Source organism: Hyla sarda, chromosome 2 (genome assembly GCF_029499605.1).
Source record: "Hyla sarda isolate aHylSar1 chromosome 2, aHylSar1.hap1, whole genome shotgun sequence".
In the NCBI taxonomy this organism is placed as follows: Eukaryota; Metazoa; Chordata; class Amphibia; order Anura; family Hylidae; genus Hyla; species Hyla sarda.
This window is the reverse complement of record NC_079190.1, coordinates 510,980,440-510,997,727: the sequence shown is the minus strand read 5'-3', so window position 1 is coordinate 510,997,727 and position 17,288 is coordinate 510,980,440. Positions and strand designations below refer to the sequence as shown.

At 42.9% G+C, this 17,288-nt stretch overlaps 1 protein-coding gene across 3 annotated transcripts in view; it reads right to left on the bottom strand.

Annotated features, from left to right (window-relative positions):
- Window positions 1-3,805: 3,805 nt before the first annotated feature.
- LSAMP (limbic system associated membrane protein) overlaps window positions 3,806-17,288 on the bottom strand; it is an 838,713-nt gene continuing 825,230 nt past the window's right edge. For 2 of the 3 annotated variants that reach the window (XM_056559912.1, XM_056559915.1), the window contains exons 8-9: window positions 13,734-13,766; window positions 3,806-4,037 (exon numbers count right to left, since the gene is read on the bottom strand). In XM_056559912.1, the coding sequence (XP_056415887.1) occupies window positions 3,937-4,037; window positions 13,734-13,766 (134 nt within the window). In that variant the 3' untranslated portion in view covers window positions 3,806-3,936. The remainder of the gene's footprint in view (window positions 4,038-13,733; window positions 13,767-17,288) is intronic. The other variant, XM_056559913.1, reaches the window with a different exon arrangement.

The following is a 17,288-nucleotide window of genomic DNA, read 5'->3' as shown; positions in this document are numbered from 1 at the left end:
AACAGAATTTTCCCAAAATTGATCCATATCTGTTTCACCAATCAAATCACTAATAAAGAGGGAAGGGGGGAGGGGAGTGACCATTGGACACAGCAGGGATATCATTTGTCACCTTATTGTACAATTGTTCGGTAAGTAGTGTGAATAGTATCCATTTGCCATAGAGAGCGAAGGGCGTAATGGAATATGTTATTAAGCCGGTTTTTAGGGGCCATATTGTGGACACATTTTAGCTTCCATATTGCAACCTGGATCCCCGTGGCTCTACTCACCATACAACCTATTGTGGATCTAGAACTCAAACAAACTCGAAAACTTTGTTGGCATCTGTTGACATTCTCATGCGTATGGGGGCTTCCTGACTCTCCCGCACTGGCAGATGTCAGAAGGGGGAAGAATGCCCACATATTAAGAGGTAAGCCAAAAATGGAAGTTTATTTGGGAATCAAAAGAAATAACTCTTAGCTGAATTAACATTTGGCCAACAGTTTGTATGGCTGGGACCCCCTTGATCTCAGTGTAACACCCATTGTTCATATAGAACATTAGGTGTGGGCAGCAGAGATCGTGAAGTCATGGTCATGCCCCATCAACGCAAGTCTATCGGAGGGGGCGTGAAGGCTGTCAAGCCCCCTCCCATAGACTTGCATTGAGGGGGCATGGCGTGATGACATGAGGGGTGTGGACATGATGTCCCAACCCCTGCACCCGGCTTTCGGAACAAAATGTTCAGAATGCTGGGGCAGCGAAGTTTGGCTCAGCAGAACCATGAGGTCCAGGTGTTGAGATCATAATACAAAAACTAAAGTCCAGTTGTATTATGGTGACAGATTATTACAGATATTGGCCACTGGTTGAGATTATGGTTGGAGAATGGTGTAAAACAAATAGATTTATCGAGTAATAACTCTTTGACAAAGCAACACAGTCATGGTGTCTCCTTTATATGACCCAACCACAAGAGAACCAAAGGTACGATCATTTAAGTAATGCTTCATTATAATGTCACTTCAAAGGCACTACATACTGAATACAGAGCAAAACCATTCCCCACGGTCCTCAAAACTAGTGGATTATAGAGATGACAAGAAACTTTATTCAATGACAGTTCTACAGCGCAGGTATATAATGACTCTCGAAGTAAAGTAAACCCCCTTCTACAAATACATTTGTTTCTTTCATGCACCGTAAAGAAAAACACACGTTTCACAATAGTTACATATATTTCATGTGTATCTGATGTGTGATGTTGACAATTCAGACCTGGCAAGGCGATGCAAAACAATCAGGAAAACGGGATGTGGGGGGAAGATAACGATGAACTACTGTGTCTCACTGAATTGATCAGCTCAATTCCTGTCTTACCAATTGTTAACGGACCCACCGTTGAGACAGATTGGCTCAACTCCGCTTTAAGTTTTTGAGGTATGTGGCCAATAGATCAGAAAATAAGCACAAATTGAAATCGAAAGGGCAAATCATAGAGCTTGAGTGGATCAATTCATTGTCTAAGATGGAATCTTGATGGATACATACATTTTTTAACCGTTACTATAAATTCGGATCTCTCTTGTAGCAGATACTGCCCAAAAAAAATTATCTCTGCACCCAACTGATAGACGTGACAATGAGAAAAATAGTCCTTTTTTTTTTAGGTAAAGCGGAAATAAAATTTTGGGACTATCACTAGCATAGACCACACGTTGACTATCCGATGAGTACAGCCATGACTCAACGGGCCACCAGCTGTATGCTACTTCCTTAAGTCACTTCTACTAAGAAAAAGCCACATTGTTCTATAGACAAAAGATATCTTAAAAGTCTCTCTGACTCTTCCCAAGGATTTAAGGTGAATTAGGTAGGAAATCTCTTCATCTTCATGGGATTGTTAAAATTGCTTCAAGGAGAATTTGACCACCGCTGACCATGGGTGTGGAAAAGCTGCCAATTTTAAGAAAAGTGAATTTTGCCAAATGACAGCAATATCAAATTCACTTCCTCTAAAAAGTTCTTCATGTCAAAAACTGCTTACTCTACCCAATAGTTTATCTGGGATGACAGGCAAAAGGGGAAATTTTGACCGATTAGGAGTTTCAATCATCACCTGCCATGAAAAGTCAAAGTTTTATGTCAACATGAAGTCTGGAAGTTACAATGGGGCCACCGGCTATATAATTTCCTATAAAAAATAAACCAAAAACTCTTTCCTGCTCTTCCCGAAGCTTCAGGTAGTAAATATGGTAGACATTGACCCCAAAATATCATCTATTAATCACAATGTGATTGTTTAACAGCTTCCAGGAAGATTTGCCCACCCATCTATAACTCGTATAAGAAGACTCGTCCCGATATGCGTAATTCGACCTCTCTGTAAATCACGTCACCACTTCAATACCACAAGTCAATGCAAATCCACCGCAAATTTTTTGTCTTTTCCTTACGAGACTACCAGTCTGAGGTATGAAAATGATTTTTTTTTGTTTAAATGAAAAAAACAAAAACTTAACAAACCCTGTAAAACCAATACTCTATCTACACCCCCATTAACTTATGTGCACAGTCAGTAGCTGAAGTATCGCTTTGTCTAAGTGCCAGGTTATCTCTTGTTTCCCTAAAAAAAATTGTGTGGTACATGAGGTTAAGATGCTAGTTGAAAAGCCATTGGTGATCTGCAATGTTCTAAGTAACATGGTTCATTGATAAAGCACTCTGGTGGGGTCGAGAGCAAATATTATACAATTTATACCCTATGGCTATTGGTTGGATGCTCTCCTAGTGCCTATAGGCTCCTTACCCTATCATGCAAAAAAGTATTTAATAGTGCGGCAACTGGCTCTCTATGAACGAAACCCTGTTTGTTTTGATATGTGTTAGTGTCCCTACGGCAAGCTTTGCACACACTCACGCACACACACGAAAAGCAGGCAAGAAAAGCAGTCCCTGTAAGATTTGAGCCCAGAAGGGTTTTAAACCCTTTGCCCCTATAGTATTTTTTTGTATAATTCTGGGTGTGCGCTGGTGTACTTTGATCGAATTCCCCGGTTGTCTCTAAAATAGAGAAAAGGGAACGACTTAAGCTGTTGAGTGTAAAAACCCAACATGAGTCATCAGGACGAATATAGGAATGTTGTGCCTTTTCATGGTGGAAGTAGAGGCAAAGGGGTTAAACGTGGACGCTCAACTTGTGGAGGATGTAAATGTCACGTGGAGGACACTAAGCTCACAGCAGTCAAGTGGTAAAAGACCTCAGAATGATCAAATTTACAAAACTAATCTATATATATATATCCTATCTCGTAATAGTCACGTGTCCTCAGTAGGGTCAGGAGTGGCTGCCCCTTAGTGTCTACAAAACCGAGCTCAACGTGAGGTCATCAAAGTAAAACGTGTGTCCTCCTAATGTGTCATTTACGGACCACATGGTTGAGCCGATGCTAAGGACCTCTTTGTGGTAGGAGGAACCTCGAAAGGTTTTCCTACTCCAAAAAGTTCTGAGGGACACCAGAAAATCAGGGAAAAAATCTTATAGTTAATAAGAGTCCATTGGGAATGAGCGAGAGAGAGAGGCTGGAACACCAGAGATAGACAATTACATGAAAAGAATCTCAAACTCGAGAAAAGAAAAAATAAAGACAGGAAAAATAAAAACAAAATTTTTTACAACATTTCAATGTTCTCAGCGTTAAATCGGTTCTTGACACAGATTTCAGTCCCTTCGTCTTGCATGTTGTTTAGGTTTCTTGTACATTTTTCTGGTCTTCTTGTTTGTTTGTTGTTTATTTTTTATTATATTTTTTCCCCAATGTATATTTTTGTTTCTGTTGCTTCGCAACACAATTTGTGAAGGAAACAGTCCCGTCTCTCTCTCCTCCTCTCCCATATTACTTTTTTCTGTATTTTCTTTTTTTTTTTGTTTTCTTGAATATATGTATTTTATTAACATTTGCAAATTAGGCAGAAGAAGAGAGAAATAGCCATTAGCCAGATGGAAGCAGCCAGGCTGATGGATCCATTGTCTGCTATCACCGTCCCAGGTCCTGTAAGAAAGAGAAGAAAATGAAGGTCAAAATGAAGGTAAAAAATTTATCAAATATAAGTATTTTTACTGTAAAAAATAGTTCATAGTTAAAGCACAACTTCAGTGATGGCTCGGGTGACTGTTTACATTTTTGAGCCACCACCTGAGTCCAAGACTTGCTTGAGACTAAGGCGCTCATTTTATGGATTTGGTGGCCATTACTGGAGTTGCACTTTAATTGTTCATTCCTTAAAGGGGTACTTCGCCCCTAGACATCGCTGGGTGAGGCGCCGTAGGCTGGTGACGTCACGGCTACGCCCTCTTCGTAACGTCATGCCACAACCCCTCAATGCAAGTCTATGGGAGGGGGTTTGACGGCCGTCATGCCCCCTCCTATAGACTTGCATTGAGGGGGTGTGGCGTGATGTCACAAGTGGGTGTCGCCGTGACGTCACCAGCCTTCAACACCTCACCTGGTGTTCTAAACTAATGGGATGATCGCAGGGGGGACCCCAACGATCAGACATCTTATGCCCTATCCTTTGGATAGGGGATAAGTTGTCTAGAGGCAGAGTACCCCTTTAAAAGAAAGGCTAAACTTAAAGGGTTTGTTGGGATTTACTCCAGTTATTAATGTTTTTTGCACAAATGACCCACTGCCCTGATAATACACAGCCAGATAAATGATGAACATTGTCTCTGTATATTTCTGTTGACCTCATGATGTTGACCTCCTGTCTGTATTTTATTTGCTGGTGGTTAATAAAATGAAAAAAAAATAAACTTATCTGATTGGTGGGTGTCTGACTCCTTGGAACTCCACCAGTCAGAATGGGGACCCGGAGTTAACATACTCAACTGCTGCTCTAGTCACTAGCTATAGGACTCATATGGGTTGCTGCCTAATCTGCATGCCTATTATCTCAGCCCTGATCAAACCTTGGCAAAAACCTTGTCAAATTCTTGTTGCCACTATTTACTTTCCTTCTCAGAGATCTACATGTGTTTTGCTATTTTAAAGGGAACCTGTCATTAAAGGGGTACTCCGCTGCTTCAGTGTTCGGAACATTTTGTTCCAAATGCTTGAAGCGGGCAGCGGGGGTCGGGACATCATAGCCATGCCCCTCATGATGTCACACCCCGCCCCCTCAATGCAAGTCTATGATGCAAGTCTATGAGAGGGGGCATGGAAGCCACCACGCCCCCTCCCATAGACTTGCATTGAGGGTGTGTGGTATGAAGTCACGAGGGGCGTGGCCGTGACTTCATGACCCCAGCCGCCCGCACCTAGCATTCTATAGGAACGCCGGGTGCTGCACAGAGATTGCGGGGGTCCCAGTGGCGATCAGACATGTCTAAGGGCGAAGTACCCCTTTAATGTTATGCTGCCTTGACCACAAGTCAACAGGGTGTCCCCTGATGGCTTCACCCCACCCAATAAACCTTGGTTGATACATCTTTCCCTATCCCCAAACCAGGACAGATCTATGAATTCAGATTTGTTGGGTGGGAAGAAGCCACCAGGCAACAGGAAAGTGATGACGGGTTCCCTTTAAGAATTAGTATTGTCATCCATAATAACCATCAAATTGGTCTAATTAGAAACCACGACTGTAAGGCTATCGTAGATGTACATGAGATGTGTTGTAGCTAAGGCTTGTGTGGATATTAGGGTCTCTTTGGTTGTAAGGGACTCATTGGAAGAATGGACTATAATAAATACTAGGATTTGATATTATACTTTTGTTGGAGCCTTTTGGGTAATTGTGCATAGACGACTGTTATACACATTGGTCTTGTCTGTTGGGTTAGGGCGCGGCTAACCCTCCTCTCATATCTATACGGATGTAGAGAGCGGACGAGTGCCTGTTAACCAGATCCATCGCTCTCCAGGGTCCTATTTATCAGCCTCTTCCGATCAATGGGACCAGTCACAGGAGATGTGATTACATGGACGCTGGGGGTGGGGGAGGATGGAGAAAGACATAGAGTAGACTGTAGACCGGCTCTTAGATTATGGTGATGATAGTCACATAGCGCAGCCACAGATCCCTCCAAATCTGAGGAATGGCCCAGACTGTCTGTGACTAGGACAGAGATAAATCCCAAATATCAGGGGTCTGCATGTTTGTTGCTCAGATCAAAGTAAAGTTAGCGCCACAGTCAAAATGCTGCAACTTACAGCTATAGCTCTCAGTGCCGATCCTGGTTGATGTATGTCAAGTTATTACAGATACTGAGAGTGTGTCACATTGTGTATATATATATATATATATATATATATATATATATATATATATATATGTGTATATACATATATGTGTATGTGTGTTATGTGTATGCAAAAGCAGAGAAAAGCAGAGGCCGCACTCACCAGTCAGGTCTGTTTATTCATATCCAGCCTGCATAGCGGTGTGACAGGTGGGGGAGCGGGGTGGTAGGCGGGGGAACTCCGGAACAAATTGTTTCGTGCGGCTTAGCGCACTTCTTCTAGCCTGTCACACCGCTATGCTGGCTGGATATGAATAAACAGACCTGACTGGTGAGTGCGGCCTCTGCTTTTCTCTGCTTTTGCTTTGTGCTCCCTGTTTTGGCTCCGCACCTCCGCTGCAGGCTTTGAGTGGATCCTGTCCTGTGTGCTATGTCCGCTTACAGTGTCGCTTAGTTTCGTACGTGCCGGCTCCTGTCTCTTCCGCTTACTGTGTTATGTGTATGTTTTCTGTATTATTTATGTATTATAGGTGTCTGATGTGTTCCAATTATATACAATGCACTCAGAAAGTGTTCAGACCCTTTAGTTGCTCCTTGTGTTCTCCGTCACTCTGAGCTCAGTACCCCATAATGGGAAAGTAATCACAGAATATTGCAAATCTTTACTCATTTACTAAGAAGGAAAAAAAATTATAATCTCGCAGTGACATAAGTATTCATACCCTTTACCCAGGACTTAGTTGAAGCCCCTTTGGCAGTGATTCCAGCCTCTGGTCTTTTTGGGGACGAGGCCACAAGGTTTACACACCTGGATTTGGGGATTTCTGCCATTTTTCTCTGCAGATCCTATCAAGCTCTGTCAGGTTGGATAAGGACCATTGGTGGAAGCCATTTTCAGTTCTCTTTAAAGATGTTCCATTGGGTTCTGGCTCTGGCTGGCCCACTCAAGGATATTCACAGAGTTGTCCCTACCAGAGAAGCTGCAGTGATGGTTCTGGACCTTCGAGAAATTTCTCCCATCTGCACACAGGATTACTTTCAGAGTGACCACTGGGTTTCTGGTCACCTCTTTTACCAATGCCCTTTTCCTCTTCTACTTAGTTTGGTGAGGCGGCATCTCTAGGAAGAGTCCTGGTTGTTCCTTCTTCTTCTATATAAGAATTATGGAGGCCACTGAGCTCTTTGGAACTTTCAGTGCAGCAGGAATGTTTTTGTCCCTTTCTCCAGATCTGAGCCTCCACACAATCCTGTCTCTGAGCTCAACAGGCAGTTCTTTCCACCTCATGGCTCGGTGTTTGCTCTGATATACATTTTCAGCTGTTAGGCCTTATATAGACAGGGATGAGTCTGAGCTCTACAGGCAGTTCTTTCACCTTCCTGGCTTGGTTGTTGCTCTGAAATACATTGTCAGCTGTGACACCTTATATAGACAGGGCTGTGTCTGAGCTCTACAGGCAGTTCTTTCCTCTTCCTGGCTTGGTTGTTGCTCTGAAATACATTGTCAGCTGTGACACCTTATATAGAGAGGGCTGTGTCTGAGCTCTACAGGCAGTTCTTTCCCCTTCATGGCTTATATAGACAGGGCTGTGCCTTGTCCAATCAGCTGAATTTACCGCAGGTGACTCCGATCAAAGTGGAGAAACATCTTTGAGATGATCAACAGAAATGGGAGGAGCCAGAGCTAAGAATAGTGTTGCATAGTAAAGGGTCTGAATACTTATGTCCATGTCAGATTTTAGTTTTGAATTTAAAAAAAATAGCAAATATTTGTAACATTCTGTTCTCACTTTGTCATTTTGGGGAATTGAGGGCATAATGATGGAGGGGAACTATTTTTTTTTTTCTTAGTACAAGGAGCTACATAACAAAATGTAACAAAAAGTGAAAGGGTATGAAGACTTTCTGAATGTATTGTATGTGTGATGCATATGTGCCACATGGTTTCTGCCTATGTGTAAGTTCATGAGCCTTTTATACTTCTTTGTGTATCATGTGTGTCACATTGTATTATGTATATATGTGTCTGGTTGTGTTCTGGTGTTTCTGTATGGGGTGTGTGTTACGAGTTGTCCGGGGGCCTCATTCACAAGGCAGACTTTTTGAGGAAATTCCGACCGAACATTTTGTAGGAAGCAGGTGCCGACTCATCATATGTTTGAGCAGAAATGTTGCCATGAGCACGGTGCAGCAGAATCCCAGTGAAAACACTAAGACTAACAAAAAATTAACTAAAAGTAATTAAATAAAATTAAAAAAAATGTAAGTTAAAGGGGAAAACATTTTCTTTTCAAATCAACTGGTGCCAGAAAGTTAAACAGATTTGTAAATGCCTTCTATTAAAAAATATTTACCCTTCCAGTACTTTTTAGCAGCTGTATGCTACAGAGGAAATGATTCTCTTTTTTAATTTCTTTTTTGTCTTGACCACAGTGCTCTCTGCTGACACCTGATGCCCGTATCAGGAACTATCCAGAGCAGGAGAAAATCCCCATTGGAAACCTATGCTGCTCTGGACAGTTCCTGATACGGACAGAGGTGTCAGCAGAGAGCACTGTGGACAAGAGAAAAAATAAATTAAAAAAGAAAATAATTTCCTCTGTAGCATATAGCTGCTAAAAAGTATTGGAAGGGTAAAGATTTTCTAATAGAAGTAATTTAACTTTCTGGTACCAGTTGCTTTAAAAAAAAAAAAAATTCCACTGGAGTACCCTTTTAAAATTAAAATATAATAAAGCAAGATAGAACAAAATAAATGCAAATAAAAATTAAATAATCTAAAAATAAAATGAAATCACATGAAATAAAATGTAAATAAATTAAAAATACAATTAGATTTTAAATAAAATAAAATTAAAATTAAAATAAAATAATACAATAAAATAAAACTTATCAGAATACAAATAAATAAAATTTCTAAATAAAAATAAAATAAAAATTAAATAAAAATGTAATTAAAATAAAATACAAATAAAATAATTGAAATAATGAAATAAAAAATTACATTAAAATGAATTTGAATTAAATGAAATATAGAACATATTATGCTAAATAAAAAATATTATAAAATGTAAATATTAAAACAGAATAAAAGAATAAAATTTAAACACATAAAAATAAAATAAAATCACATGAAATAAAATGTAAATAAAATGAAAATAAAATGCAATTACATTTTCAATAAAAGGAAATTGAAATAAAAATAAAATAATAAAATAAAACTTAATAGAATACAAATAAATACATTTTCTATATAAAAATAAAATAACAATTACATTTAAATAAAATGCGAATAAAATAAATGTAAATGAAATAAAAATTTCCATTAAAATGAATTTGAATTAAATAAAAAATAGAACATATTATGCTAAATAAAAACAAAAGATTTAAATACGGTAATATTAAAACATAATAAAACAAATGCAAGTAAAAAATAAAATAAAATGGAAATAAAAAATTGCATTAAAATAAATTTTAATTAAATTAAACGTAAATATTATAAAACGTAAATAATATTAAATAAAACAGAATAAAATAAATGTAAATAAAAATTAAATTACAATAAATTTAAAATAAATTTAAAATAGAAAATGCCGCCATCGCTGATTATCACATTTTTCTATTTATTTTATTTTATTTATTTTTTTTACAATTTTACAATCTCTTTTTCTTTCTCCTGTTACCCATCAGCCCTGATATTTTCTAAACAGCAGGGTGGGGCCCAGAAACAACAAGGGATCCGTCATCCTGACACCTCCTAGAGGCCTCATCCAGTGGAGCCCCCCGGGGGCAGAAGACGGCACCACCCAGACATGTATCTGCCTCATTTCCTCTTTTTTCTGGCAGACTTTGCATTTCTCATCCATATTATCCAGTGGAAGAGAACAGCGACCAGACTCCCCGTGACAGATCAAGGAATAAGACGAGTCTCCACAACCCCCCCCCACCCCCCCCACCTCCTTATTCCTCCTCCGCAGGAGCTCAGACCATCTCTGGAGTCCCTGACATTCTGTCGTATGGTGAAGAATCAATACAGGACAGATGTTCTCTGTAGACAATAGAGAAGCTTAATGCAGAATCCCAGCCGCAGCCCTGATCTCTGCGCAACATCAATGTATTTAGGCGCTTTAGCCTCCAAATTCACTATTAAAAAAATACGTAATATACACCAGTTTTTCTATCCTTTAGCTCTCCAGCTGTTGCAAAACTACAACTCCCAGCATGCCTAGGCAGCCATGGCACCAGCGCTGATCCATTACTGCAAAGCTGCCTTGACTAGAAAAGTGGGTAGTGGGCAATAGTGTTGAGCGTGAAAATTCGAAATGCAAATTTTTACCGCCAATATCGGCACTTCGCGATTTCGCGAATATTTTGAATATAGGGATATAGATTCGTAGTAACAAATATTTTTTTTTATGCAAATTTTTATGCAAATTTTTTATGCCAATATCGGCACTTCCAGGCTGGACAATGATCCCTCCCTTCTTTTAAGTGAAAGAGATAATAGTGCATGCGCACTATGCAAATTTCATTTCAAATTTTCGCGTAAAAAACGAACATAGCGCATATGTGAATTTCGCGAACATAGGACGAATATTCGTCCATACATTCGCAAAATATCGCAAATTCGAATATGGCCCCTGCCGCTCATCACTAGTGGGCAACAAGCAAAGGGCCCATTGACGTGCCCATTAATTGTAAATTCACTGATTGAGTCTATGGCAGTGAAGGGGTTTAAACATTCCCTATGGTAGTGTTTTTTTAAATAGTGTGCCTCCAGCAGTTGCAAAACTACAACTCCCAGCATGCCTAGGCAGCCATGGCACCAGCGCTGATCCATTACTGTAAAGCTGCCTTTAATAGAAAAGTCGGTAGTGGGCAATAGTGTTGAGCGCGAATATTCCAAATGCTAATTTTTACCGCGAATATCTGCACTTCGCGATTTCGCGAATATTTAGAATATAGGGATATATATCCGTAATGACGATGTTTTTTTAATGCAAATTTTTATGCAAATTTTATGCCAATATCAGCAGTGAAGGGGTTCAATTTACATTCCCAGTGTTTTTTAACTAGTGTGCCTCCAGCAGTTGCAAAACTACAACTCCCAGCATGCCCTGACAGCCTTCGGCTGTCAGGGCATGTTGGGAGTTGTAGTTTTGCAACAGCTGGAGGGTCACAGGTTAAGGAACAGTGATGCAAACTCATAATAAGGTCTGGTATATCCCATCAACCCCTTTGGTAATTTGCATATTGCATTGTTTTTTTTTATCTGCCAACACATTCTATGCTGGGGAAGTCAATGTATTTGCAAGTATTTGCTGCCATCTGCTGGCCAAAAGGAGGAATTACAAGGCCGCTGCAGCTGGATCTGTACAGTACAACAATGGAGGTGAAATGAGAATAACGCGCATTATACAAGTTACGCATGTGACTGTGTTTCGGCTCCGTACCACCTCACAGTAGTGTTGAGCACGAATATTCGTAATGCAAATTTGTATTGCGAATATCAGCACTTCGTGATTTGGCGAATATTTTGAATATAGCGCCATATAATCGTAATGACGAATATTGGTATTTTTCACATGCAAATTGTTATGCAAATTTTTATTTGCTTTGTGTCAAGTGTGAACCTAACCTAAGCCTTTGCCTTCCCACAAGATCAGCATATTCCTCTCCTGAAATACTCTGTGCTACTGGTATTACCCTGCTTCTTCCACTTGTAACTTTCCGTCTGTTACTTTTAAAGGGGTACCCTGCCCTTAGACATCTTATCCAGAGGATAGGGGATACGGTGTCTGATTTCGAGGGTTCGGCTACTGTGTACTAACCATTACACCCCCTCCCATAGACATGAATGGAGGGGGCGTGGCATGATGTCACCAACACATAGACCCCAAGCTTCTGTGTTCAGGATGTCGTGATGTCGGCCCAGAGATCACAGGGAGTCTCAGCCGCCAGACCCCCCCAGATCAGACATCTTATCCCCTATCCTTTGGATTGGAGATCAGATGTCTAGGGGCGGAGTACCCCTTTAACATCTATGCACTCTTCCTCTGAAATACTATGTGCTGCTAATAAACCTACTTTTGCTATGGATTTCTAAAGCCGCATTTACACAAGAATAACACCAACATAACTCCATCAGTTTTAGGAGTGCAAGTCCTGGCCTGACTGTGGGGTCTAATGACCAGAACTGACAACATCATCGCTCACTATGGTGTCTTCAGGTTCTCTTGACCTACTGTCATGGCAGATCTGGCATCTGTTCCATCACACAAGAATAGCACACTCCTTTCCTGAAATACTCTGTGCTGCTGGGCAAGCTACTTTCTATGTAACTGTTAGTCTGTTTCATCACACACAAACAGCACACTTCTTTCCTGCAATACTCTGTGCTGTGGGGGATCCTGCTCCTTCTTCCCTATAACACTTAGTCTGTTCCATCACACTAGTACAGCACACTTCCCTCCTGCAATACTCTGTGCTGTGGGGGGATCCTGCTCCTTCTTCCCTATATCACTTAGTCTGTTCCATCACACTAGGACAGCACACTTCTCTCCTGCAAAACTTTGTGCTGTGGGGGATCCTGCTCCTTCTTCCCTATAACACTTAGTCTGTTCCATCACACTAGGACAGCACACTTCTCTTCTGCAATACTCTGTGCTGTGGGGGATCCTGCTCCTTCTTCCCTATAACTCTTAGTCTGTTCCATCACACTAGGACAGCACACTTCTCTTCTGCAATACTCTGTGCTGTGGGGGATCCTGCTCCTTCTTCCCTATAACTCTTAGTCTGTTCCATCACACTAGGACAGCACACTTCTCTTCTGCAATACTCTGTGCTGTGGGGGATCCTGCTCCTTCTTCCCTATAACTCTTAGTCTGTTCCATCACACAAGAAAAACAGACTCTTCTCTTGCAATACTCTGTGCTGCTGGAGATCCTTCTCCTTCTTCCATGTCTGTTCCATTACACTAGGACCGCACACTTCTCTCTTGAAATGCTCTGTGCTTCTGGGCAACCTACTCAACTCACTACATAACTCTTAGTCTGTCCCATCACACAAAAGCAGCATACTCCTCTCCTGAAATACTCTGTGCTGCTGGGGATCCTGCTCCTTCTAACCTATAACTCTTAGTCTGTTCCATCACACAAGAACAGCACACTCCTCTCCTGTAAATACCTTGCACTCTTAATTCCACTATGTAACTTTTATCTGCAACGTCGGCCGCTCATCTCCTGAAATACTCTGTGCTGCCTTAACCCTGCTTCTGCCATAACACAACTCTTAGTCTGTCCCATCACATAAGATCAGCACACTCCTCTCCTGAAATACTCTGTGTTGCTGGGGGGACCCTGCCAGCATATCATATCACCAATAAGCAGAAGAAAACAGACAGTCCTGAATTAACCCCCGGTTTCCCCTGGAAGAGACATAATCCCACATTTTGACACACAGAAGCGTGAAAAGCGATCAGACAGGGGGCGCTATTATCGTACTATACCTTTCTGCTTGAAGCGGTTGCTGCTGTCTCTCTCTAGAAGGGAAATATTCAGCAGATGGTTACGTCAGTCCGGCTCCTGCTTTACTGCAGTGTTGCGAATCGGTGGCAGTTAATGAGTTAATGAAGAAAATTTGCTACATGAACTGGTTAATGACTAAGCACCTGGATATCTATGTTAGTGTTCTTTATGGGGAGGGTACAGACAGGTCCGGCCTTCATGGGGGTCCCATCTCCGTACTTGTAGGGTGGCTAAAGGCCAGTGTTTCCGAACCAGGGTGCCTCCAGCTGTTGCAAAACTACAACTCTCAGCATGCCCGGACAGCTTTTGGCTGTCCGGGCATGCTGGGAGTTGTAGTTTTGCAACAGCTGAAGGCTCCCTGGTTGGGTAAAACTGCTATAGGGGGTGCAGAGGAAAAAATTGCAGACTCCTGGGGGTCCATGGACCAGATGCAACCTACAAAATGCCCATGAGGTGGCGCTGCGTAACTGCAGCCAGTGGACACCCAGTGACCTGAACCTGGTTAAAGTTATTTTTTCTGATTGATGACCATCGGCAGATATAACAATGTACCGTCATATACACAGACGGTATATACCCGCACACTACTGTTGGCCGTTGGCTGTCCGGGCATGCTGGGATTTGTAGTTGTGCTACATCTGGAGGTCCGCAGGTTGAAGACCACTGCTGTAGAGCTTTATATCATGGTGAATAGATGAGTCTCATACTAGATCCATCTATAACTTTCTTTAATGCGTCGTCTTCAGTAGTTCAGTCTGATTTCATCTTGTGTGCTCCTCCTGCCATCTAGTGGCTGTTTGCATGTATTACATGTACACAAGAAAGCCATGGAATTCTACGGCTGACACCTAATGCAAGTTTTGCCTCCACCAGGGGCAAAGTTTATTTGCTGCCCCTAGCCAAGGCAGTGTGGCTCTGTGGTGCCCCCTGGCATGCAGTACCTGACGCACATACTCTTATTTTTCATGCATTCCCTGTTATAACCCCATATATTTATGAGGATCTGGCACATTCCCATTTTAGTTGACAATTCTATACATCATGTGCGGAGGAGGAGAACACCGGGAGCTCCAGCTCTGTCTAATGGGGCAGCAATAATATTCAGTAAATGGGATCTATCATTACTACGCGCTATTAAATGCCATTATACCCAGGGCTGGCACCTCTGCCAGACACCACAATGTCTCTAAAGGATGCTGATAAGAAGGAAGCATGGGGTCCCCTGTACTGGGGATGTCTTGGTGGGATAAGGGGCTGGAACATCATGAATGGTGGCCGCTCGTCTCTGTAGGGAGGTGGACGCCTCATAAAATATCATAGTGGTATATCTGCCATAAAACAAGACTACGGTACTAGAATGGTGGGATGGGGAGGGGCGGTATAATTTAAGTCTGAGTCTTAGATCCTGTGGGGGACGAGAATTCGAGGCCTCGGGTCCAATTACAAGTGTTGCCAACCTGTGGCTCTCCAGCTGTTGCAAATGCTAGATGAATCCTGCACTAGCATATGTCATCACTTCCAAGCCAATGAGAGTCTGACCCAAATAATTCTGACTGCCAGGACCCCCACAATTCTGATTACCAGGACCCAAATAATTCTGACTGCCAGGACCCCACAATTCTGACTGCCAGGACCCAAATAATTCTGACTGCCAGAACCCCACAATTCAGACTGCCAGGACCTCACAATTCTTACTGCCAGGACCCCACAATTCTGACTGCCAGGACCCCACAATTCTGACTGCCAGGACCCCACAATTCTGACAGCCAGGACCCCACAATTCTGACTGCCAGGACCTCACAATTCTGACAGCCAGGACCCCAATAATTCTGACTGACAGGACCCCCACAATTCTGATTGTCAGGACCCCACAATTCTGACTACCAGGACCCCCACAGTTCTGACTGCCAGGACCCCCACAATTCTGACTGCCAGGACCGAACAATTCTGACTACCAGGACCCCCACAATTCTGATTGCCAGGACCCCACAATTCTGACTACCAGGACCCCCACAGTTCTGACTGCTAGGACCCCCACAATTCTGACTGCCAGGACCTAACAATTTTGACTACCAGGACCCCAACAATTCTGACTACCAGGACCCCCACAATCTTGACTGCTTGGACCCCAAAAGTCTGACTGCCAGGACCCACACAATTCTGACTGCCAGGACCCCAACAATACTGACTGCCAGGAACCCCACAATTTTGACTGCCAGGACCTCAATAATTCTGACTGCCAGGCCCCCAACAATTCTGACTGCTATGACCCCAACAATTCTGACTGCTATGACCCCAACAATTCTGACAGCCAGGACCCCACAATTCTGACTGCCAGGACCCCAACAATTCTGACTGCCAGGACCTCACAATTCTGACTGCAAGAACCCCACCAATTCTGACTGCCTGGACCCCAACAATTCTAACTGCCTGGACCCCCACAAGTCTGACTGCCAGGACCCCAACAATTCTGATTGCTAGGACCCGAAAATTCTGACTGCCAGGACCTCAACGATTCTGACTGCCAGGGCCCTCACAATTCTAACTTCCAGGACCTCCACAAATCTGACTGCCAGGACCCCCACAATTCTGACTGCCCGGACCCCACAATTCTGACCGCCCGGACCCCCATATTTCTGACTGCCAGGACCCCGACAATTCAGACTGCCAGGACCCAAACAATTCAGACTGCCAGGACCCCCACAATTCAGACTGCGAGGACCCCAACAATTTTGATTGCCAGGACCCCCACAATTCTGATTGCCAGGACCCCAATAATTCTGACTGCCAGCACCCAAACAATTCTGACTGCCAGGACCTCACAATTCTAACTTCCGGGACCTCCACAAATCTGACTGCCAGGACCCCCACAATTCTGACTGCCAGGACCCCAATAATTCTGACTGCCTGAACCCCCACAAGTCTGACTGCCAGGACCCCAATAATTCTGACTGCCAGGACCCCCACAATTTGGACTGCCAGGACGCCAACAATTCTGATTGCTAGGACCCAAAAATTCTGACTGCCAGGACCTCAACGATTCTGACTGCCAGGACCCTCACAATTCTAACTTCCAGAACCTCCACAAATCTGAATGTCAGGACCCCCACAATTCTGACTGCCCAGACCCCACAATTCTGACCTCCCGGATCCCCACATTTCTGACTGCCAGGACCCCGACAATTCAGACTGCCAGGACCCCAACAATTCAGACTGCCAGGACCCCAACAATTCTGACTGCCAGGACCCCGCAATTCTGTCTGTCAGGACAACAACAATTCTGACTGCCAGGACCCCACAATACTGGAGGTCGGGATTGTTATGTCATCACCACGCCCCTAGTAACATCACACCATGCCCTCTCCATTCGTGTCTGCCGACATGCCCCCTCCCATAGACACGTATGGAGGGGGCGTGGCGTGACGTCACGAGGGGGCATGGCCTTGACTAAACAAACACCTGGTACTGTGGGAGATCGCAGGGGGTCCCCCGCAGCGGGACCCTCGCAATCAGACATTTTATCCCCTATCCTTTTG